Genomic DNA, 23,834 nt, shown 5'->3' with positions numbered 1-23,834 from the left:
GTCAATCCGTTGTGTGTTATATGTTATTGTATTATGAGGCTTTCTGCTCCAGTTCTCTCCTACGGCCAAAGTGCTGAAAGGGTGTTTTTGGGGAAAGCATGATGGTTGCAATAACAATAATAATAATGTTTTCTTTATTTATTTTTACCATTTTACAGTCAATGGGTTAGTACCTTGCTCAAGGGTAAACGCATGTAGGGCGCCTCACATCCTTACCTGTCTCGCCTTTTTTGTAATTTGTAGGCGAAAGGAAATGTAACTAGGACAGAAGGGCCCCACATCCGCTTTTCTGCCATTTTTAGGCATAGATCTTATTTGAATGAAACACCAGCTCTGGTTATAAACAAACAAACAAACAAACAAACAAACAAACAAACAAACAAACAAACAAACAAACAAACAAACAAACAAACAAATAAACAAATAAATAAATGGTTAATGCATGAATTGCTAATGCTAATTCTTGTGACGCCAGACTGTTGTGAAGCCTCACTCTTGCTCTCTGTCCCCTCCTCACACGCATTTGTCACAGTCATCTAGTCTAAATTACCAGCTCTGTTCTTTTTCCCTGGAGGTGACCGGGATCCTAATTAAGATTATGGAAACTCGCTCCCTCATCCCTCAGAGTCAGAGGCATAGCCGCGATGACGGGGGCACATAGATAAACATGTCAGCCGGCTGCCGTGTGGAACCCTTCCCAGAAATTTCCCCGCCATACCCTGTACTCAAATTCTATACGATGCTAGTTTTGCACAGACCACGACTCTCTAAAGGTCCAGGAAACTGAAAGCTGTGAATTCTTTCATGGTGTGTTTTGTTTTAATACTTTTTTTTTTTTTTTTGCAAATGAAGAAAAAAAAAATTGGTCTACAAAAGCCTTTGCAGAAATTGGCTTGCCTTCCCCCCTGGGCTAAACACCAGGTTTTCAGTGGGCGGGGTTAACTGGGTGCTAGTTATGTTCTTTTAAAAAAAAATGAAGTGACGCTCTTAACCAAGGAACTGAAAGCTGAACGAGTTCCCTCCAGATAAGGAGTCAGAAGAAAACACTTAAAGTAGTACAGATGGGAAATACCAATAACATTTAAGCCACAGGAGGATGGCATGTTAAATCTCAACACTTTTATTTTGACATTGTTCATTGCTATACTAGGTTTAGTAGCCTTTCTCCATGGTCAGAATACCCATAATGCCCCTCAAAAAACAATAACCTGTCAAAGACTGCATAATAGCGTTATTATTTTTATTTGGTTTTATGATTATTTATTTGTAAAAAAAAAAAGAAATAAAAAAAGTCTTGCTCATTGATATTTAAATATACAGTAGTATCTACTATGAATATTTTTGTCTATAAAAAAGCAATTACCTCTAAAAAATAACCCTCTTGCACTAAAAAGGCAGCTTTCTATGTACAGTTATAGTATTAGCTGGCTGATCAGTTAAGATGATGTCAGTACTGTTAGACATGATCATGATTTTCAAAAAATGCTTCTGACAAGTTAAACCGAAAAAAACTACAGGCTGATGGCTAATTACGCTACATTCCATTTATTTGACACTTCTGTCCAAAGTGACGTAGAATAAGTGCATACCGAAGGTCATTGGAACAACTACAAAACACAGGTCCGATAAGATACAATACTCATTATGTAACAGTTATTCATAGCCATGAACACATTAAGTCCAGTTCACGCAGTAAGCACAGGCTAGGTCAGAGGGTAATGTTAAGTCGAACGAGGAGACATTAAGTGCTGGATGGAGCTACATGAAATATGAAAGTGGTACAGGAGGTGCATGTGTATCATGAAAGTGCTACAGGAGTGGAAGGATATAGGTGACAAGAGTGATCCTGGATTGGGAGCGCCCTGCAGAGTAGTGATAGTTAGTCCAGGTACAGCCTGAGGAGATGTGTCTTCGGACCATGGCAGAAGATGGGGAATGACCGAGTTGTCCGTAGAGGAACAGGGAGGTCGTTCCACCACTGGGGAGCTAGGGTGGAGAAGCTCCGTGGCAGGGATGAGCGAAAACCATTCACCCGGATGGCAGGGAGTGCAAGTTACCCCTGCTGCAGCAGAGCGGAGTGGTCGAGCTGGCGTGGTGGATTGAATCATGTCCTGTATGTAGGCGGGGGGCTGTCCTGTTGGCTGCAGTGCAGGTGAGGGTCAGGACTTTTTCTCCACAGTAACATCATTTCAGCCAGGCACTCCTAGATTGACAGCAGACGTGAACGCGACGAGCAGATCTCTCCTTGGCTATGTGAACGCAGGCAAACAGCTGAAGGTGATCCCGGCTCGTTTAGCGTTGCGTCAGCATATTAGCGATCTCCGCGACTGAGAGAGAAGACAAAAAAACAGCCAGAAGTTAAGGAACAGCTAAAAACAGCTAAAGAAGTTATTTCTCTGGGCTACACAGACGGAGGCAGGGGAACCAACTGTCCTCCCAACTGCCGAATGGAACCGGTATTTTTGAAGCCCCCGCCCCCGCCCCCGCACGTCTCCGTTGTTTCTGAATCATTAAATCGTGTCACGGGGAGACGAACGCAGACTCCAATAACATGATTTCATTATTTCCACGCGCTGGGCCGAGAGTGCAGGGGAGGTGTTGCTGCGCTACTGCGGTCTGGCTTTAGTGAGAAAAGCAGGCCGTTGACGCGGCAACCAACCCCCCCCCCCCCCCCGCCCCCCCGCATACCATCTTTCGCAGAAACTGGTATCTGATTCTCTGCTGTGATGCAACAAAAATGTCATTTTGATTCAGGAAAGTGCGCGTTCATGATCTTCGGACGTCCGGGCCGGACGGCGACAGTTTGCAAGGGCCCACACAATAAAATGTAAAATCAACTCATCACAGAGTACTTTGAACTCTATGGTCCCTGGTGGACTAAGCTAAACTCTTTGTTGAGTTCCATTAAGGCTGGAGGTTTTAGTGTGCGGGTTTTCCCTTCTTTTTAAATAGAGTGAATAATCTGAGGAAGAAAAGACTAGGCTTCCTTCTGGCAGGTGCACAATAGCTAAAGGTAGCAGTTAGAATCACCTTTTTACACGCCTGGATCTCATGATGAGATATGCAGTCAGGGAGATGACTAAAACGATGAAGGGCACAAGCAGTATGGCGACATAGAGCAAGACTGGCTCGGGAAGCGCTGTAAAAAAGAAAAAAGTAAAAACAGAGAGGTGTTAAGTGGCGCACGCCGTGAGCGTAGAGGAAATGGAACGCGCAGACGTGACGAACGCTCCGCCTACAGCGCCCACGCCGCGCAGAAACAGCGTCACGCTCGCGTCTGATCTCCAGCCACCGTTGTGTTTCACCCAAAACACACCTCGGGCCCCAGTAAAATGGCCCCCTGCTGAAAGGAAGCCAGAATCCTGGTTAAAGAAATGACAGATCCGTTTGCGGGTTCGTAAACATGACAAAGAGGCTGTCTATTGGCTACCTGTCCCTGTCCCCCCTCCCCCACCCCCCGATTCATTACTTTGTCGTTGATACATGTAAAAAAAAAAAAAAGGTAAGCATGCGTCTTTGTCTCCTGGCTTAATGAGCTCTTTAAATGCAAGGTGGAAGAAAAGATTTTGCGCAGTGCCTGAAACATGTTGGAAGTGCAATGTGGTGCTGGGTGCTGTGACTGGCGGGGGTGCAATATAACGGGTGAGGGAACTGGCCTTGTAGCCTAAGGGTCACAGGTTCGATTCCTGGGTAGGACACTGCCGTTGTACCCTTGAGCAAGGTGCTTAACCTGCATTGCTTCGCTATACATCCGGCTGTATAAATGGATGCTATACAAAAGCTGTGGAAGTCGCTCTGGATAACGGCCTCTGTTATTGCCTGTAATGCAGTGTAATGCAGTGTAATGTAATGTAATGCAGTGTAATGTAGTGTAATGTAATGTAATGTAATGCAGTGTAATGTAATGTAATGTAATGTAATGCAGTGTAATGCAGTGTAATGTAATGCAGTGTAATGCAGTGTAATGTAATGTAATGTAATGCAGTGTAATGTAATGTAATGTAATGCAGTGTAATGTAAGTAATGTAATGCAGTGTAATGTAATGTAATGTAATGCAGTGGCTGGAAGCCCTGGCTCTGTGTTGCAGAAAGCTCACTCACGCTGGATGGAGTAGGTCTTTCTCAGGATGAAGCCCGAGCTGTGATTGAGCCGGCACTCCATGTTGTGGGCGACGGGGACGAGGAGCGACAGCGTGACGTGGGGGGCGGGGGTGTGGTTTTGGGCAGTCAGAACGTGCACGCCATCCCGGAACACACTCAGGAGGAACCCGGGGTCCGGGGACACTTTGACGGAGCACAGCAGTTCGCTCACCATCCCAGGGGCAAGGTCAAAGGTCATAGAATCTGGGGCATGCGTGCACACGCACGCATGCACGCACGCAGACACACGCACGCACACGCACACACACACACACACACAGAAGAAGCATGAAAAATGTACTAGGTTAGCTACATGGTCCAAATTGTGGTTGGGGATTTTCACTCTGTTACAAGGTTATTGGGGGGGGGTCTAAGGGAAATCATCAAGTGGTCCCCCCCCAATATTATCACGTTGTATTGGCTGTTTGTTGTCTCCCCCAAAATTGAAAATCAAATGTTTGTTACTGCACAAAATTAGTATTGTACTGTACAAAACTGAGTATTGTACCTTATCGAACGTGTGTTTACTTTAAAAGTTGTTCCAGTGACCTTGATGTGCACTTCTGTGCGTCGCTCTGGATAAGAGCGTCTGCTAAATGGAGGTGATGTGATGTGATGTGACGTGACGTGATGTAAAAGCACACGCAGATTACCGTGCAACAGAAGCAGAACTCCTCCTCCTCTCTTTCTCTGGGGCTCCTGTAGCGTTTCGTACGACAGCATGCAGCGGTACCTCTGGCTGTCCCTCCAGGTCGCGTTCTGCAAAACCACGGACTTGTTCTCCGAGGTGCTGTTTCTGTCAAGGGCCACGACCCGGTTCTTGTACTCAGGCCGAGCCTGGGAGTCGGGGTAGGCGTACAGGTCCTGCCCGTTGGGCCCGGTGTGGTACCAGTACAGGATCACCCCGGTCACCCCCTGTTTTCGGGTGTGCGAGAACCTGCAGGCCAGAGTGGCGTTGTGATTCAGCCTCGACACAACCACATTCGGGCTCTGGGTCACCGTGATCTGACCCCAGTTCCCTGGGGGGGAAGAGTGAAAACAACATTAATATCATTCGTTCATTATATCCGATATACGATTAATCGAAACTTTTTTTTCTGTTATGCATACAAGACTGCGGTTACTGCGATATTGTACTGTACTCCAGTCCTGTTCTGTGTTTTTATGGGTTTAGTGATCCTGAGTTTCAGTGGAAAAGTACATTTTCCTTTTGGGATTAATAAAGATTTAATCTCATCTCTTTACACCTCTTTTCATACATAATTTGATATTGGGTAGTCTTATGGTTTAATTCATTAGAACAAAGTCATACGTATATGGGAATATGCCCCTTAAAAGATTATACACATTATGCACATAAATAAGCCAGTGTTCTTGTGGGTTAAGGAAGCATTTCTTGAGGAATCATTTGTAGGAAATAGAGATTAAATGTGTCTTTTTTTAAATTAAATTTTATTCATTTTCATGAGGAATTCAATATTCCGGCAAAGGCTGTACAGACAGCAGACAAATATTTATATGTGTTGAATGAGAATGTTTTCTGCTTATATGTTCAGAGAGGATTGTTTCCTTTCACTCATTGCAATTTATCCTGTTTTAACAGGATCTTTTTTGTTTATGGCTGTCCCCTTGCAGTGACACTAACTGTAACCCTAACCCTAATTTAGCTTAACTTAGTTTAGCTTAGTTTACCTTAACTTAACTTAGTTTAGCTTAACTTAACTTAAAGGCGAATTACACTTTATTACACTTCTGCTTCTCATGACTGATATTGTCCTTCTAATGAATGTGGCGCCCTTAATTTTTCGATCAGTTTTTTCATTTTAAATGTCTAACGTTAGAAACAAAGACCTATTTTTTTTAGCGCAAGTCCACATAGTAGTACGGCTTCCGGTTTTTTCTTCTTCTTCAATTTCGTTTCGCGGCAAAATCGAGAAGAAGCGAAGGAAAACATTCCGTTAACTTTGCGTTGAAATGGAACAAACTAACGTCTGCTAGCTTTTCTTTGATGCGATATCGGTGTAATACCCGGTTGTTATAATGCCCCTGTTAAGCCTACCTTGAAAGCACATTTTCATAGTTTTCCACACAATGCAACTTTGTGCCAGACGTGGCTGGGTGTAATCAGAAACCCCGACATAACAGCCAAATAAGTTCGCAAACGAGGACTAAGGGTATGCAGCGACTACTTTGAAGGCACCGACTACCAAGGCGACCGTCTGAAGCCTGGAGCTGTACCCACCGTTTTCCCATCGTTGGTCGAACCGCTTGAGGTACGTACTATGCGGGCTGGCTGATGCTATTGTGTCTGTCTGTGATGGTCGAAAAAGCATCGCTAAAGTGCCCTTTAGAGTGGCGAAATCGAGAGGAAGTGCCCTATTGGCTGCCCTTCACATGGGAAAAAAATGATTGAGTGCCCTCTAGGGTGCCCCTTCATGCAATAAATTATGATGATGTGCCCTCTAAAGCAAGAAAATTTGATAATGTGTCTTAATGAGGGCGCTTCTAGTGGAGAAAACATGATGCAGTGCCCTATAAGGTGCCCTTACAATGGTCTAAACTTGATGTTCCCTATGGGTGCCCTTCCAATGGAAAAGGGTGCCGTTATGAAATGCCCTCTATGCCGCCCCTACATGACAGTGTCCCAAAGGGTGCCCTTTCCAGTAGAGAAAATGGGATGCAGTGCTGTATAGGGCAGTGGTTCTCAACCTCGGTCCTGGGGGCCCACTGTGTATGCTGGTTTTCGTTCCAACCACAATTGCAATCTCAGAATTTTAACAAGCTGTTCATTTTTCTTAATTAGGTGTTTTTAATGTTAAGAGGAATTATTTACCCTCTTAAGCCACATTATGTCAGAAACTGCAATGCATGGCATGAAGAATAAAATCCCATTGTGTTATTGTGTTGCTTTTTAAGTGATTGCAAAAAAAAAACATAACGAAATAACTAATTGAAAAAAGGGCGACACGTTCATTAGAAGGACAATATCAGTCATGAGAAGCAGAAGTGTTATAAAGTATAGGCTAATTCCCCTGTAACTTAACTTAGTTCACCTTAACTTAAATTAACTTAGCTTAGTTTAGCTTAACTGGACTCATCTTAACTTAAAGGAATGTGTTGCACAAACTCACCTTGCTGCAGAAGCAGCAGCACAGTCAGACAGAGCCACCTGGATTTCCTTGGAGCAGGACTTCGGCCGTGAGCACACATGGACATGGTCTTCCTGCCTTCTCACACCCTGTGTTTCTCGGACCCCTCACAGCTATAACTACAAGATTGAAGGCATACTTCAGCTTCGGCGAAGAAGCAAAGACATGCACACATGCGATCACGTCTCTGCCCCTTGCCTTGAAACATTGACCAATTCCACACCACTTCCACATTGTTATTAGTTCATTTTTATGCATTCTTTGTCAAAATCTTTGACAGTGGCATGATTGTCGGTGCCAAACGTGGTGATTCCAGCATCTCAGAAACAGCTGCCCTTCTGGGACTTTATTCATTACAGACCAGTGGCGGCTGGTGACTCAAAAAATTGGGGAGGACAGGAAGAAAACCAACCCACGGCATCGTGTTATTTTACACTAGTTGGCTACTTATCTCTACTTTCTTATGTTCAAGTTATGTTATGTTATTATGTTCAAATGTAGCAATAATCCAACTAGCAACCTAATGCAAACTTACTATGCACCTGAGGTTTATCCCCATCTTCCGTAAGGAACAAATATCATATTATCATTTATACAACGGCTTGGCTGAATACTCTATTCTGATTGGTCCAAGGGTGGGCATTACTTCTCAGTAAAGGGACACCTTGGCCTTCAAACAGTTCTAAAATAAATACGCTAAAAAATCCAGCATCCTAAAGCAGTTTAAACTGCAACATTATTCTTTCGCTATTGAATTGTTGTTACCCCCCAAATCGGAATTGTCCCTTATTTGGACAGTAGAATAGGTGTTCCGCATTTAACTCCTGGGTACGGGAGGAATTTTCATCCGTATGTTTGTGAACGATTGCGTTTATAGTAACCGCTGTTTTAAATACAATTCAATAGTTGGCTAGCTAGCTAGCCGGGATAACAAGCATGCCGTGAGACCATTCTGACCTAAAACCAAGAATTTTAATATTGGCTAGGTGACAAGTGACGGCGAACCTGTCATAAAGCTAGCTGGCATTCAAAACCCGTTTCAGAGGGTCTTAGAAAGACGTTATGTCTACACTGCGCGACCACACCATTTAAAAAGCAAGACAGTGTTAGGGAGATTAATTTGATTGACTTATGGTTTCATGCAGTTTTATTAAATAATGTAATGACAAAATTGACCAAAATTGGTACTAACTGTATGGTATAAAACGAGAAGGAACTATTTTTTCTAGGTAGAATCATTGTTTTCATAGAATTAACGACCAGAGGTTTTTGCTTAACAACGGTGCAAATGGAACTACCAACCAGAGTTTTGCTTGACAAAGGTAAAATAATATGCTCAAACACCTGCGGAAGATTATTTCACTTTCAGCTGATTAAATCGAAAAAAATAAATAAATATAAAAGTAACCATATATAGTCTATGTTGGTAACCCGCTCTATAAGTGGAATAAACCCCTCTGGGCTGTCCTGTTATTGGAAAATAATGTAGCCTACTTCGGAGCTGGTTAAGCGACCCTACATTATTTTCCAATAACAGGACAGCCCGTCGTGGTTTATTCATTATATCATACCATATTACAACACAAAGGATGAATATAAAAAAGGGGCCAGGTGAACGAAAGGGAAAGACACGTCTAATCACTGCTGGCTCTGGATGGAAATGACCCTCGTGTGTGCATAATGTGTCACTAGAATGAGCATTTTTGATCATGGTTATCTGTGGAGCTGGTCGTCCAGCAGTCTTGATCCTCATTAGCTATTAAACACATTACAACTAAATTAGAATGATTGTGGTTCTCAGCCTTGGTCCTAGGGACTCGCTGTGCATGTTGGTTTTTGTTCCAACCACAACTGCAATCCACAGAATTTCAACAAGCTATTCATTTGTCATAATTAGGAGCTTTTTCATGGTTCATGAGGGATTACTTACCCTCAAAAGCCCCATTATGTCAGAAATGAAACATGGTGGCGGTAGTGTTATGGCCTGGGCATGCATGGCACTGGAACTGGCTCACTTGTCTTTATTGATGACGTGTCTGCAAATGCCTGAATATCATTGGATGCCGTTTCACCTGGCAATGAGTGGCAGCGGTACACTGTAGCACTGTGCCCCCCCCCCCCCAGCTTTTATCATTAGCCCAACATATTGATCCAGTGTAGTATTGTTAATGTGGAAAAGCAATTCTACCTGTGACGTGAATATTCCAGTAACTTTGTGAAGTTGGGCCAATGAGGCAGTGGTAGCGTTATTGCAAATGGAAATGCGATTAAGAGTATACTAGCTGCAAGCATGTGTCCACTCGGACAAACGCCGGGATCCAAAGAATGTTATCAAAAGTGCAGAAGCATTGCTTCGTGAAATGTTTTTACCTGAATATTTGAACATTCAAGAAGTTATAGGCTAGGGAAAAACTGACTAAGTGTCGTATATATTTAGAGTTGCACATTTTTATTCAGTTAATATCTGTGTTAATTTTCTTTGTATTTGCTGTACCATGTGAACATTACATGAGACAGAAATAAAAACAAACAACACAAAAAAAAACAATTTTATAAGTAACTGTAATGCCTTCGCATGCAAATGACTGCATGAAAATATTTTGTGCTAACATAACTGAACTGAAGCTAGCTCTGCTACAGAATCAAACCAGCAGGAAATGGAAAGTCCCTGACAAATGTTCCACTGAAAAACCACAATCTTTGGGGATGATGTAATACATGACATTTTCTCTCAAAACACAGCTGGACATTTTGTTATTTTTAAAAAGTATAATAGCATATTATTTTTAATTGTTCCAGCCTCAAAGCATGTTCCTGACTGCACACCGTTATTTAATTAATTTTAAATTCTACTGTTCCTGTGACTGGATTCTCTTTGATTGCAGGGGTAAGGTTACGTGTACAGGAGGAACAGCTCCCTAAATTAAGCAAGTATAACAACTGAACCCCCTTGCACAAAAATGTGAAACACTTCAAGAGGAGTGTTTCAAGCGGTGCGAATCTGCTTCTTAATGCCAAGAGGACAGACCCCCCCCACACCCTTGACCAATAAGACATTGTTTTCATTCACCCGAGGAGGCTCCAAGAAAATCAAGCAGATCAAAACCCCAAGATGCCAAAAAATGTCATCTCGAGGTTTTGCTCTGCTTTACTTTTGCCAAAATGTTTGGTGTGAAATTATTATTGAAAGAGTACAATTCACTCAAATACAGGATATTTGATGGCCGTCAGGGTCCTGTGAACTCTATTAGATTTGAATTAACATTGAGCATAAAGGTAACCTAATGAACGATCTGTGTTGAAAACAGAAGTAAATACCACTATACAGCTAACTTAGCTGAGCACAGCAGTACGTTACCTGCAAAAGGAAGCACAAAAATACATTTGTGTTATTCATATATGGGTCACAGTATGTGGCTTTTTGAATGTTCCATATCCAGGAAATGTACAGACATTGCGCATGGATGGGATGGCCTGGGGTGGTGGGGTGGTGGTGGTCGTGAGATGTTTTCAGGTGACCTAAAATCCCTGATGGCACTGCCCCTGCCCAGAAGCCCTTCATCCTGTCACATGCTCAGATAAACAGCAACATTCGCTGGAGCTGAAGACCCCATATGCCCCCTTCTGTTTTGAAGCAGTGGATTTAAATAAAATAAAAAATATATATAATAAAACATTTTTTTTGCTATGCTACGACAGACAACCACGCACCGCCGTCCGAAATAACCATTTGTAAAGTGTTATGAAAATAATAATTTTATGAATGTTTAATAACCATTGGTTATCGTCTCGCAATGTTATGATAAATTCCTGTAGTCAGAACGTTAGCTAGCTAGCCTACATTCTGTGCATTAGCTAGCGAACAGCTCATACATTCTGAGCATATTCCACTTGCTAGCTTTGCGTAAAGTTAGGATCCGTTAATGTTCCCATCAGTTGTTAATGTTCCCATCAGTTGTTGATGTGACACTTATTTTATTGTAACACCGTACCAATAATATTTTTTACAGTCTCTGATAATAACACTTCACTTCAGCCAGGACATGCATGAAAAGGTAACGTTAACGTCAATACGTCATTTTGCGCTGGAACTGTAATTGTGGAAATAAATAATATTTTGCTAAAAAAGTGTCAGTGTTTGCATGGAGTGGAAACAAACATTTTTGGTCAAAACGGGCCGATTTGCGAGTGCTAATCAATCAACCATCACCAACGTTAACTATCATAGCTAAGTTACCTGGAAAGTTAATTAGCTAGCCACACATTCACCCAGCGACCAACAATGGTGCTCACGAGCGTATTCAACTAACATTAATGTCTTTATTACGTTATATTTGTCAGAAAGCCCACGTGAAGTCTGAGTAAAGTGTCCATCATTTATGTTGCGCTACATGTACAATTTATGTAGACAGTAGTAGCTTTCATTTACTGAATATTCCTATAGTATACTGTAGCCTATAGCTGTACTTGCTTGTACCTGGAGGGCAGGGGAGAGGAAAAGAGATGACTGGAGAGGAGAGGAAAATATAGGACCAGAGGAGAGGAGGAGAGAGGGCTGGAGAGGAGAAGATAGGACGTGAGGAGAAAATGAGAGGAGAGCAGAGCAGAGCAAACGCCCCTGCTGCCCACCCAAGTTTACTTGTAAATATGTAAATAAAAACAACAATTTGCTAAACCTTGGCCACAATATCTGGACTTGTCTTCATATAACAATGCACAGATTTCTGTTTATATGATTATGGTTATGGTTGTACTTTATTAATCCCTAATCTCTGCCATTACATACAATGAAACAAGAAAAGGTAAAAAAGAGCAATGTAATACAATACACTATTAGACATTATTGTAATAAATAAATAAATAAATAAAAAGTTCTTCCCGTGTGTTAGTGAATTTTTAAATGTTTGAAAATGGCAGGAAATTAGTTTTCAAATTTTGAATTTTTTCTGGGAGGGGGACCCCCAGATTTGGTCCCCCCCAATGTTGACTCCATGGCTACGGCCTTGCAATGCACCACAAAACATAAGCAGAAGCAATACATCAAACAGATGGAGAGGGTGTCAGTGAAGGCTTTTTGACAGACTGGTGTCCAAATCATAATTAAAGTATGTATTTCTTATGATTGCACTTCTGTGGAAAAGTAGACAATGTAGAAAATGTACATTAATGCTCACATTTCTTTAATGCTATTTGGTAATGAGAGAAAATATATGGCCCATGAATTATATTAATTATCCTGCGAATGATATTTAAGCATTATATTTCAGCCCATCCTACCGTAGAAAAATAAGCATCTGGGCTTGTTTTATGAGACAATGAAACCTAGGCAGAACATGCATAGGGTTTGTATTGCTATTTCGTAGCAACGTAGCTCAGGAGGTAAGAGCGGTTGTCTAGCAGTCGGAGGGTTGTCGGTTCGATCCCGCGCCTTGGGTGTGTCAATGTGTCACTGAGCAAGACATTTCACCCCTAATTGCTCCCAATGAGCTGATTGGTACCTTGCAGGGCAGCCTTTTACCGTTGCCGTGTGAGTGAATGGGTGAATGAGAGGCATCAGTTGTGAAGTGCTTTGGATAAAAGCGCTTTATAAATGCAGTCAATTTACCAATTTAAATTTTCAGAGGTTAATCAGTGTTTCCGGAAAAGATCAAACTGACTCAACACTCCAAATGACATAAAAACACAGCCAAGTCTGAAAAAAGTACTCACTGTACAATGCCAAAGTGCCCGGGTCCAGAGTCGCAATAAGCCTGCTTCCTAGGCCCTTATTTCCTGAGAGTAATATACCGCTCGCTAAAGGAAAAACCCGCTGTTTTTCTGTTGAACAGGAAGCTCCTGGCTTCCGGTATCACTTTAGCACCTATGAAACGGCTAGACCGCGTCAAATATATACGCTCGCCACTATCGGGATTTCAGTGCAATACAGAAATAAAATGAATGCAAAAATACTCAATATATATTAATCGCAGTTGTGAACAATACAAACCGTACATATGGTTAATGATTGCCATTTGCCTCTGTTCCATCACATTGAATGGTGAAAGTGACATTTATTTGTAATAAAGACGTTCATTTTTTTTAGAAATCCACTATAATGAAAGCATGGGAGCATAAATCATGATTATCAGTGAAAAATTAGAATGTCACAAGTTTTTCATGCAGAAGACTATTGATATGTATTGTTTTGAACTGACATTCTCACTTTCAATTTAACATTGAACATTCTCAATTCTCAATCAAGTTATTTATCTTTACCATATTACATTCACAGAAACCATATAGCTAAACAGAAATAAGGCAAATACAGATGAGGATCAACAAATATAATCACAAAACAAGCACAAAATTTACACTTTTAACTAAAAGTTATAAATGGGTCAATTTGACCCAAACTCAACACCAAGGTTTTTTTTTTTTAAAAAAAACAAAACATTTTTAACCAAATCTGGCATCATTACTCATTTTAATCAGGTGAATGCAAGTGAATGGACTTTTTCTAAAGCTGGCAGTATACTCAGTAAGAAGAAAGAACTTCAGGATTGAGAACCACCGGCGAACATGTCCACGAACACTGTTGTCGCTTAACTCAGTGAGAACACCGCACCGTTTAAGTCACTCCACGCCGCTGGGGCATGAATAATTACGAGGCAGCTATTAACCGGGGCTGGAATCTCAACCAGAGCTCAGTCTCGCGGCTACACCATGGATGTATAAATGGTAAATGGCAAATGGATGTATAAAGAGAAGGGCTACGTGAGATCACAACACAAAACAAAAAGTTTAAAGTGTTTAAAGTGGCTTTAGTTTATCTGGCTATGCAAAAGAAGAAAAAAAAGGCGAAGATGGTACGTTCGCCCTATAAATCAGAGTAGGACAGTTTTGTCTGTACATTCGGCAAATGCGAGTTTAGACCTATTTTTATACGGTCTATGGTTTAGAGGAGGGGGTCCACTTTCTCTTATTTCCGAATGTGTGCTAGGCGTTTTAATGACTTGCTGAAACGAGTAGCACCATTCATCAAACATGCGGGAACTCACAGAATTTCTACAGAAGAGAGACACAATGCAATTTCAAGCACTGAAAACCCAAGATCTGAAACCCAAAAAGAGTCCTCTCAGTCAGCTGGTCATGAGACTCACTAACCAACTAAAACCAAATACTGACCAAACTCAGATCAGCGCTGCTTTAAAACCAGAGTCTAGAGTAAACCAAATAATTAAACAAACAAAAGATGCCTATCTGGAACACTGGAATAATGAAACCAAAACACAAAATAAACCTAATTGCTACTTGGCCGTAAATAGAGAATACGATTTGGCAGAGTATCTCTTCTCTGTCAGAGATACAAAGCAGAGACAAATCCTGACCAAGTACAGGCTCAGTGACCACACCTTAGCAATTGAAAAAGGAAGGCACAAAAAAAACATGGCTACCCAAAGAAGAACGTATATGTGGTCAATGCAAGACAGGAGAGGTAGAGACAGAGATGCACTTCCTGGTATATTGTGAAAAATATTCACAGATAAGGGAAACATATTTTAATAAGATCCAAAATTCAAAATTCCAAAACAAATTTCCCTCCCTAACAAATGAGCAAAAGCTGTGAGTCCTATTAGGAGAAGGACCGACAGCCTCACTCGCCTGTCACAGCCTGAGGGACAGTGGGTGAGCATCTAACAAACATATGTATGTGTGTGTGTATATATATATGCATATGTGTGTGTGTATGTATATGTATGTATATATGTGTGTGCGTGTGTATGTATGTATGTTCGTATATATATATATATATATATATGTGTGTGTGTGTGTGTGTGTGTGTGTGTGTGTGTATGTGTGCATATATATATATATATATATGTCTGTGAGTATGAATATGTATGAGTATATATATAATCCTCTTATTGAGAAAATACTTTTTTTTTTTAATAATTTAATTTAGTTAATTAATAGATAATAAATATTATGTTACTGTCATGTATGCTGTTATTGTTGTTGCTGCTTGTTTTCTTTTTTCTTTTTAATTATATATTCTTACTGTGGTTGATTATTTTTATCACTAAGCTTTGGCAATATGTATTTTTAATTATGTCATGCCAATAAAGCATTTGAATTTGAGACTGGCATTAACTCCAGAGACTGTAAAAAAGTATACTGCCTACTTAAGTCGCTGCAAACCAGAATGTCAGCTAATGTAATGCCTAACCTGACACCTGCTGCTCAGTGCTGGAATTGCCAGTACAAAGACTGCAAAGGAGCAGATGTTTTTGAGTAATGAAATAGTGATTGCGGATAATATTGTGAACACATGACATGCTGCATGACCATTACCTCTTGTAGGTTTTGCCTGCATCTTCTGATCATAGGCCAAAAAATGCATTTATGATTATACACATTACTACTGCATTTATAAATTATTGCTTGGCACAACGCACAAAGAGTAACCATTCACTTTTGTATGATGTAAATATGATATTCTTAAAATAACTGGTAGGGACTGTGTTTGCATGTATCCAAACTTGTCTAGATATTGGGTTCATTTGACAGGTTGGATGAAAAAGGCGGTTTTAAAAAAAAAAAAAGATACTACACTACCCATAACACCCTAGCACATATTTGACAGTGACGCCTTTTTCGCCTTTTCGTGTTTACGTCAAGACGTTCGTGAAAAGAAAACGAACATGGAGGAGATCGGGGTAATTGTTGAAAAAGCTCAGGTACGATCATGTAGTTATTGTTATTCACGTTAGTTCAACGATGGGCAAGTGTTTTATCTAAAATTATTTTTATTAACATTAGAACACCAGCCTCGTCGCTGTGATCTCGCCCGGAGTTTTATCAAATGACAGAACTGTGGGACTTTCACTTGACTCGAAAAGATGCCAATTCATTCAGTGGCTAGACGGCTAACTCAGTTAGCCGAGAGGGTCTCTGGTGTAGTGTAGCTAGCTAGCTATTTGTTGAGCTGACCCTCTTGTAGCCGACGTTAGGCACTAGCTAGAATTGGCTAGGTTAATTACCTAAAAGCCGCTTCGTGGTCAAATGAACTATTCACGCTAACTAATAACTGTAGGCGAATTATATGCGTGTTTCATGAAAACTAGGCTAGATGGCTAGCTAACTAACGTTAGTTACGCTACGTGGTTCGGTAGCCGGCTAAATTGGCTGTTGCAGTGCCGGTTAGCTGGCTAGCTTCACGTTTTCCATATTTTTCACTACAGCCTGTGCATATATCAATATTTAGCTAGTCTTAGTGAATGTTATATTATTACCAATGTCTAGCTAAATATGCTGTTTCTGCGACCGGTTCTAAACGTGTATTTGCCAGACTCGGCTACCGTTAACTCGCTAGCTAGTTGGGCAGATTTCCCACCGTCTTTATTTTTCAACGTGATGTTGTCTGCGAGTTAACAGGTGTGACGCTTAACCTTAACTGGTGCCTTAAAAATGTAACTGTGGCTGTTATTTTCTGTGGTACAGTGAGCTATGTTCGGCGCGCGTGTTATGGTTGTTGTGAATAATTATCTGAAAACCTGTCGTATTCCAGGACGAAGTGCCGGCCATGCTCACCTCCAGGCCGCAGACTGGCCTCTCCTTCCTGGCCCCAGAACCCGAGGACCTGGAGGACTTGTACAGCAGATACAAGGTCTGTGCAGTCTGGCTCCATAGTACCGTCCTGTTTCTGACTTTATTTAAGTCTCGAGTCTGGCCCTTTGAACTTGCCTCGATGTCACTGTGGTGTGTGTGCTTGCTCTGAAGTCCTCCAGGACTGGAGGTAAACCTGCAGACACTGTGGCCCTCCAGGACTGGAGTTAAACCTGCAGACACTGCGGCCCTCCAGGACTGGAGTTAAACCCGCAGCCACTGCGGCCCTCCAGGACTGGAGTTAAACCCGCAGACACTGCGGCCCTCCAGGACTGGAGTTAAACCTGCAGACACTGCGGCCCTCCAGGACTGGAGTTAAACCTGCAGACACTGCGGCCCTCCAGGACTGGAGTTAAATCTGCAGACACTGCGGCCCTCCAGGACTGGAGTTAAACCCGCAGACACTGCGGCCCTCTAGAACTGGAGTTAAACCAGCAGACACTGCGGCCCTCCAGGACTGGAGTTAGGCGCTCCTGTTTTATACTAAATAGATGCTGAACGCTTGCATTCCTTCTATCCTCCATTTTACTTAATTACAGGAGGTTCACAACCGGTGCTACTGGCACTTTTTCTGAACGTCAAATGAAATCGTATCTTGCTTGGTTATGAGGTTATGCCCCTCAGTGTATTTTTTGAATGTGTGTCAGATTGGAGTGTTCGTGTATAAAAGGAATGGAGACTTGGCTTTCAGTTAATATTTAGAACATGGATGTAGATGTCCGTTTAGCCTACAGTATCTGCTGTGTTGTTGGCTGCTGTTCCTGATGATGTCATCGATGCCATGCTTATGCCACTCTTCTTCGTCCCTCGCTGCCCCTATTAGAAGCTGCAGCAGGAGCTGGAGTTCCTGGAGGTGCAGGAGGAGTACATCAAAGACGAGCAGAAGAACCTGAAGAAGGAGTTTCTGCATGCCCAGGAGGAGGTGAAAAGGATACAGAGCATCCCCCTGGTCATTGGCCAGTTCCTGGAGGCCGTGGACCAGAACACTGCCATCGTCGGCTCCACTACAGGTGCATGCGCACACGTGCCCATACACAAACACACTTACACACATGCACACAAATCCACATGCACACACACGTGAACACTCTTACACACGTGCATATACACAAACACACACACACACACACACACTGTCAAGCACACGCATGCACACACACGCGCTCACACACACACACACACACACACACCCACACAACAATTCACAACAACCACTTGCCAAAGAAGCACGAGTACCTGTACGTGTGATACGTCACTCCCCCATAACTTCCTGTCACCATAACTCTAACTTCCTGTCCCCGGGCTCGAGTATTGTCATGCCCCCGTAACTCCAACTTCCTGTCCCTATAACTCTAACTTCCTGTCCCTATAACTCTAACTTCCTGTCCCTATAACTCTAACTTCCTGTCACCATAACTCTAACTTCCTGTCACCATAACTGTAACTTCCTGTCCCAAGGCTCGAGTATTGTCACGCCCTTGTAACTCTAACTTCCTGTGCCCATAACTCTAACTTCCTGTCCCCGTAACTCTCTAACTTCCTGTCCGCAGGCTCGAACTACTACGTGCGGATCCTGAGCACCATCGACCGGGAGCTGCTGAAGCCCAACGCCTCGGTGGCGCTGCACAAGCACAGCAACGCGCTGGTGGACGTGCTGCCCCCGGAGGCCGACAGCAGCATCATGATGCTCACCGCAGGTCAGCGCCCGGGAGACGCGCGCGCGCGCCCCTTACCGCCCTCGCCGCCGCCGCCGCCAGGCCGCGGCTCTCCCGACGCCCGCGTTAAGACGTCCTTTTTGTGTGACGCGTCGCACGCGCGCTCGCGCCGTTCGCTTCTGTTTCCACCCGATTCGCTCTCTGCTTGAACCCGCATCGCCCAAAGGCTAGCATTGCTAGCACTGATGTCTGAAAACAATGGGTCTCTTATTAGGGATGTATCCGAATTCGAACGCTGTATTCGGGAAAGCAGGAACAATGCGATGGAAACAGATATTTCTTCTACCCGAAGTTGCTCGTTATTGTTCGGATTCGGGGAAAAAAAAAAAAAAAAAGGTCAGCTCAATGTCGAGTTCTCAGCCTCTATCTAACATTACGAGAGAGAGAGAGAGAGACATGAACACACACGAACAAACTTTGAGCCACTGCGCTGCAAAACGTTTAATAAATAACTTCTGTGCGTCAGCCATTATGTGTCTTCAAATTGATTCATATCATTGTGGGTGGCCTCAAGATAAAAATGCCCATTCTGTTTGCAACATATGACTTTGATTTCACTAACTAGTCGTTTCATTTACTACAAAACACATTGCTATATTCTGTAGTCGTCCCCACCGAGTCAGCGCACAGCAGGCAGCTATCACTAGTGTGTAATGAGTAGGGTGTCAAGTCAGGCTGTGAATATAGTCTGTTGGTAAGAGCCTTATTAACTGCATTTTATCTTCCCACACACACACACACACTCACACCTTCTCACACCTACTCACACTCACTCTCACTCACATACACTTACATGCGCACGCACACGCTCACTCACACACACATGCTCACTCACATACACACACACACGCTCACTCACACACATACATGATCACACACACATGCACGCTCTCTCACACACACACACACACACACACACACACACACACACACACACACACAGACCAGAAGCCGGACGTGATGTATGCCGACATCGGAGGGATGGACATCCAGAAACAGGAAGTGAGAGAGGCGGTGGAGCTCCCTCTTACACACTTTGAGCTCTATAAACAGGTAGGGATGCGTGAGAGAGACGTGTGTGTGTGTGTGTGTGTGTGTGTGTGAGAGTGAGTGTGTGTGAGAGTGTGTGTGTGAGAGTGAGTGAGTGAGTGAGTGAGTGAGTGAGTGAGTGAGTGAGTGAGTGAGTGAGTGAGTGAGTGAGTGGTGTGTGTGTGTGTGTGTGTGTGTGTGTGTGTGTGTTGTGTGGTGAGTGTGTGAGAGTGTTGGTGTTGTTGTTGTGTGTGTGTGCTGGAGTGGTGATGGTGTGTGATGAGGAGTGGGTGTGTGTGTGTGTGAGAGTGGTGTGGGTGTGGTGGAGTGGTGGAGTGGGGAGGAGTGTTTTGTGTTGGTGTGTGAGTGTGTGTGTGTGTGTGTGAGGTGGAGAGTTGTGGTGTGTGTGTGTGAGAGAGGTGTGTGGTGGTGTGTGAGAGTGTGTGTGTGAGTGTGTGTGTGTGTGGGAGTGTGTGTGTGTGAGTGTGTGTGAGTGTTTTACACTCTTACTCCAGTCCCTGTGGTGGCGTGCTCGTGTTAATAATGAAATCAGCGTCTGCTTTCGCTCCCTAACCGTGAAGCGGCTGTGGACGGAGTCGCTCGTAAACACACAGCTTCCTGTGCCACTGTGCCAGGACAGCAAACGGCTTGCACTCCGCTACGTGTCCCTGTGGTGCCAGAATGGTAATACGAGGTCCAAGAGAGGCCCACTTGGTGCAGAATTTAGCCTTTAGCTCAGCTTTGCGTTACGAATCTGTCTTCGGTTCCCCCTGCTAACACACAGAATGTCGCTGCCACTACATTGCAGCAACGTTGTGAGAACGTTTTTTTGACTCCGAGGTTGCCGGCTGGATTTGAGTAAGGCACTTAACCTGAATTGCTTTGATAAAATATCCCGGTGTATAAACGGGTCATATGAACCCCTCTGGTTAAGGACCTTGCAAGTACCTGCATGTAAATGTGTAATTCATGAAAGATAGTGGGAACCCTGAGTCCTGATTAAGCAGGTGATCGAATGTGCGATTGGTCGGGTGATTGGCTGTATTATTGGGTGAGTGGTTTGTCAGGAGATTTGGTGTGCGTTGGGTTGATTGGATGGGTGCTGGGGTGACTGTGCGGGTGATTGGGTGTGACTGGGTGGGGGGGGGGGGGGTGATTGGGTGCTCACTCTCTCCTCTGTTCCAGATCGGTATCGACCCCCCCAGGGGTGTGTTGATGTACGGCCCACCAGGCTGTGGGAAGACCATGCTGGCCAAGGCTGTGGCACACCACACTACAGGTAAACACACACAAACACACACACACTCTCTCTCACACACACACACACACACACACACACACACACACACACACGCGCACGCAACCGTGAATGCACTCCATTAACGCTCTTTCCCTCTCCCTCCCTCCCCCCTCCCTCCCCCATTCTGCCCCTCGCTCGCTCCTCGCTCTACTCCATCTGACCGGCCTCCGCCTTTCCCTCCTTCCTCTCTCCCTCTCCTTCTCACTTCTCCCTCCCCCTCTTTCTCCACCTTTCTCTCTCTGCCCCCCGCCCTCCCGTCTTTCTCATCTGTCTTACTCTCTCCCCATCTACTCTCTCTCTCTTCCCTACCTGCCCCATCTCTCTCTCTCTCTCTCTGTCCCTCTCTCCCCTGGCCCTCCCCATCTCTCTTTCTGTCTCTCTCTCTCCCCTAACCCCCATCTCTCTCTCCCTCCCTGTCTCCTCTCTCCCCCCCCCCCCCCCACAGCGGCGTTCATCCGTGTGGTGGGGTCGGAGTTTGTGCAGAAGTACCTGGGGGAGGGGCCCCGCATGGTGAGGGACGTCTTCCGGCTGGCCAAGGAGAACGCCCCCGCCATCATCTTCATCGACGAGATCGACGCCATCGCCACCAAGCGCTTCGACGCCCAGACGGGAGGTACGGAGGGGAGAGGAGGGGGCCTGTCCGTCCGTCCGTCCGTCTGCCTGTCCGTCCGTCCGTCCGTCCGTCTGTCCGTCCGTCCGTCCGTCCCATTCTCTCGAGACCATTCACTGATCCAGGCTCCTGTTCGGGAGTGTACCCCCTCTCCCCCCGCAGTCATGCACACGCAGACACACAGACACGCACGCACGCCTTGCATTTTGGGAAATCTTAATGTACAATCCATCACATTTTTTTTTTTCTGAACACCCAGAGACTGTGTTCACCCTGGGCGCCGTTTCCAAGGCGACAGCGGTATGTCCATTAACCTGTGGCGTTGGAGCAGAGTGGGTGCAGACAGCAGCATAAATATTACAGCACCCCAGCGGCACTGTGCCGAGCCTTCCGCTCCTCATTCTCCAGCAAGAGCCGCGCGATTCAGCTCTGCCTGTTTTACACATTAGCGCTGTCTCTGGAGAGAGGCATGCACGAGTACAGGAAGCACAGGGAGAGAGCATCTCACACACACACACACATACGCTCTCACTCACAAACATGCATGTACGCGCGCACAACACACACACACACACACACACACACACACACTGCACACACGCTCACGCTCTCACTCACAAACATGCATGTACGCGCGCACAACACACACACACACACACACACTGTACACACGCTCACGCTCTCACTCACAAACATGCATGCACGCGCGTGCACACACACACTGCACGCACACACACACTGCACACACATACACACACACACACGCTCACGCTCTCACTCACAAACATGCATACACACTGCACGCACACACACACACTGCACACACGCTCACACGCTCTCACTCACAAACATGCATGTACGCGCGCACAACACACACACACACACACACACACTGCACGCACACACACACACGCGTTTGGGTGCGGTGAAGGGACTGCGGGTTTGAATCCCACTGCACCGCGCTGTGCCCCAGATCGCGTTGACCACTGCTTTCAATTTCACTTCTTTCTCACGTCGAAATCTTCGCGTGGGGCTAGGGTTGTCTGCACACCCGGCAGATTCACCCACAGGTGCTTTGATACCAAAATTGAAGCAGATTTTCCAAAGGTTTGACTGTCAGCCGAGATGTTATAGCAGTATTAAATGTGGCAATAAATATGCAAAACCAGCGTGTAATTTATTACATTTTAAAACCGTAAAAATAACTGCAGCTTTTTTTTTTCTATTAACGAGTGCTAAAAGGAAAAGGTCCAAGAAAAGGGATTTCAGTAGGGATGGAGGAAAGACAGCGCCACCTGCTTTTCAAAACGGAACTGCAGGACTGCATCAGGCCACAAGACGCTGGAACAATGCGACTAAAATAACACACTCACACACAATGGGGCAGCGGCGCTCAGACGCTAATCAAGACCTGTTCTCTGGCTTTAAGTGACCCACATTTTAATAGCCCCACCACCCCACCTCTCCCACCCCCAACACACATTTCCCATCCCCTGGCATGTGCCAAAAGGTTGCACTGCATATGGGGCTGGAGATTTCCTGTTCACAGCCTAAAACACTGCAGCACACACACACACACACACACACGATCACGCTCACACACACTGCACGCACGCATGCACACACACGCTCACACGCACGCACACACTGCACACACACACAAACTGCACACACGCACACACTGCACACACACGCACGCTCACACACATAAACTCAGTTCAGTGGTTCACAGATGCGTGCCACGCTTCTTTCCTTCTGTTCATCCTCAAAACCTTTCTTGTTATTTTACACATTTTTCAGTTTGACCCCAACATTATTATCCAGCACAAAAGATGCACAGCGTCTAAATGGACAGATGGACAGAAAGGCCAGTTTGTGCCCGTAAATAAGAACCCCCTCCCCTCTCCCCCCTCCCCCCCCCCCCCCCCCCCCTCTCCCCTCTCCCCCCTCCCCCCCCCCCACCCCTCTCCAGCTGACCGAGAAGTTCAGAGGATTCTGCTGGAGCTGCTCAACCAGATGGACGGTTTTGATCAGAACGTCAACGTCAAGGTGAGCAGACTTGTGAGACAAACACACACACACACACTCCTATGATAAATCAGTGATAAATCTACACTAATACACACACACACACACACACACACACTCTCGCACACACACACGTATGCGCCCAGTAATAAATCCACACTCAAGCACTAACACACAGTAATAGATCCACTCACGCGCGCGCGCACACACACATAAAT

At 44.5% G+C, this 23,834-nt stretch overlaps 2 protein-coding genes and 1 long non-coding RNA gene across 3 annotated transcripts in view; 2 read left to right on the top strand and 1 right to left on the bottom strand.

The window, feature by feature from the left end:
- Positions 1 to 1,097: 1,097 nt before the first annotated feature.
- On the bottom strand, positions 1,098 to 13,142 carry LOC135237597 (uncharacterized). The gene is made up of 6 exons (XM_064304892.1): positions 12,999 to 13,142; positions 7,272 to 7,408; positions 4,794 to 5,159; positions 4,102 to 4,344; positions 3,031 to 3,139; positions 1,098 to 2,327 (listed from the first exon to the last, which is right to left on the bottom strand). The coding sequence occupies exons 2-6, from the start codon at positions 7,354 to 7,356 to the stop codon at positions 2,312 to 2,314; spliced, it is 819 nt and encodes a 272-aa protein (XP_064160962.1). The 5' UTR covers positions 7,357 to 7,408; positions 12,999 to 13,142; the 3' UTR covers positions 1,098 to 2,311.
- Positions 3,133 to 4,589, top strand: LOC135237604 (uncharacterized). The gene is made up of 2 exons (XR_010324874.1): positions 3,133 to 4,020; positions 4,070 to 4,589. It is a non-coding gene; the product is annotated as an uncharacterized LOC135237604 (long non-coding RNA).
- A 2,751-nt stretch (positions 13,143 to 15,893) lies between the features above and the next one.
- The window catches only part of psmc4 (proteasome 26S subunit, ATPase 4), a 10,330-nt gene continuing 2,389 nt past the window's right edge, over positions 15,894 to 23,834 (top strand). The window contains exons 1-8 of the mRNA XM_064304877.1: positions 15,894 to 16,006; positions 16,837 to 16,935; positions 17,758 to 17,944; positions 18,485 to 18,631; positions 19,593 to 19,702; positions 20,864 to 20,957; positions 21,424 to 21,591; positions 23,561 to 23,637. Of these exons, the coding sequence (XP_064160947.1) occupies positions 15,971 to 16,006; positions 16,837 to 16,935; positions 17,758 to 17,944; positions 18,485 to 18,631; positions 19,593 to 19,702; positions 20,864 to 20,957; positions 21,424 to 21,591; positions 23,561 to 23,637 (918 nt within the window). The 5' untranslated portion in view covers positions 15,894 to 15,970. The remainder of the gene's footprint in view (positions 16,007 to 16,836; positions 16,936 to 17,757; positions 17,945 to 18,484; positions 18,632 to 19,592; positions 19,703 to 20,863; positions 20,958 to 21,423; positions 21,592 to 23,560; positions 23,638 to 23,834) is intronic.

The sequence above is a fragment of the Anguilla rostrata genome, chromosome 1 (assembly GCF_018555375.3).
Source record: "Anguilla rostrata isolate EN2019 chromosome 1, ASM1855537v3, whole genome shotgun sequence".
NCBI classification, from domain to species: Eukaryota; Metazoa; Chordata; class Actinopteri; order Anguilliformes; family Anguillidae; genus Anguilla; species Anguilla rostrata.
Note: the sequence above shows the minus strand (reverse complement) of the source record. Positions and strands in the feature narration are given on the sequence as shown.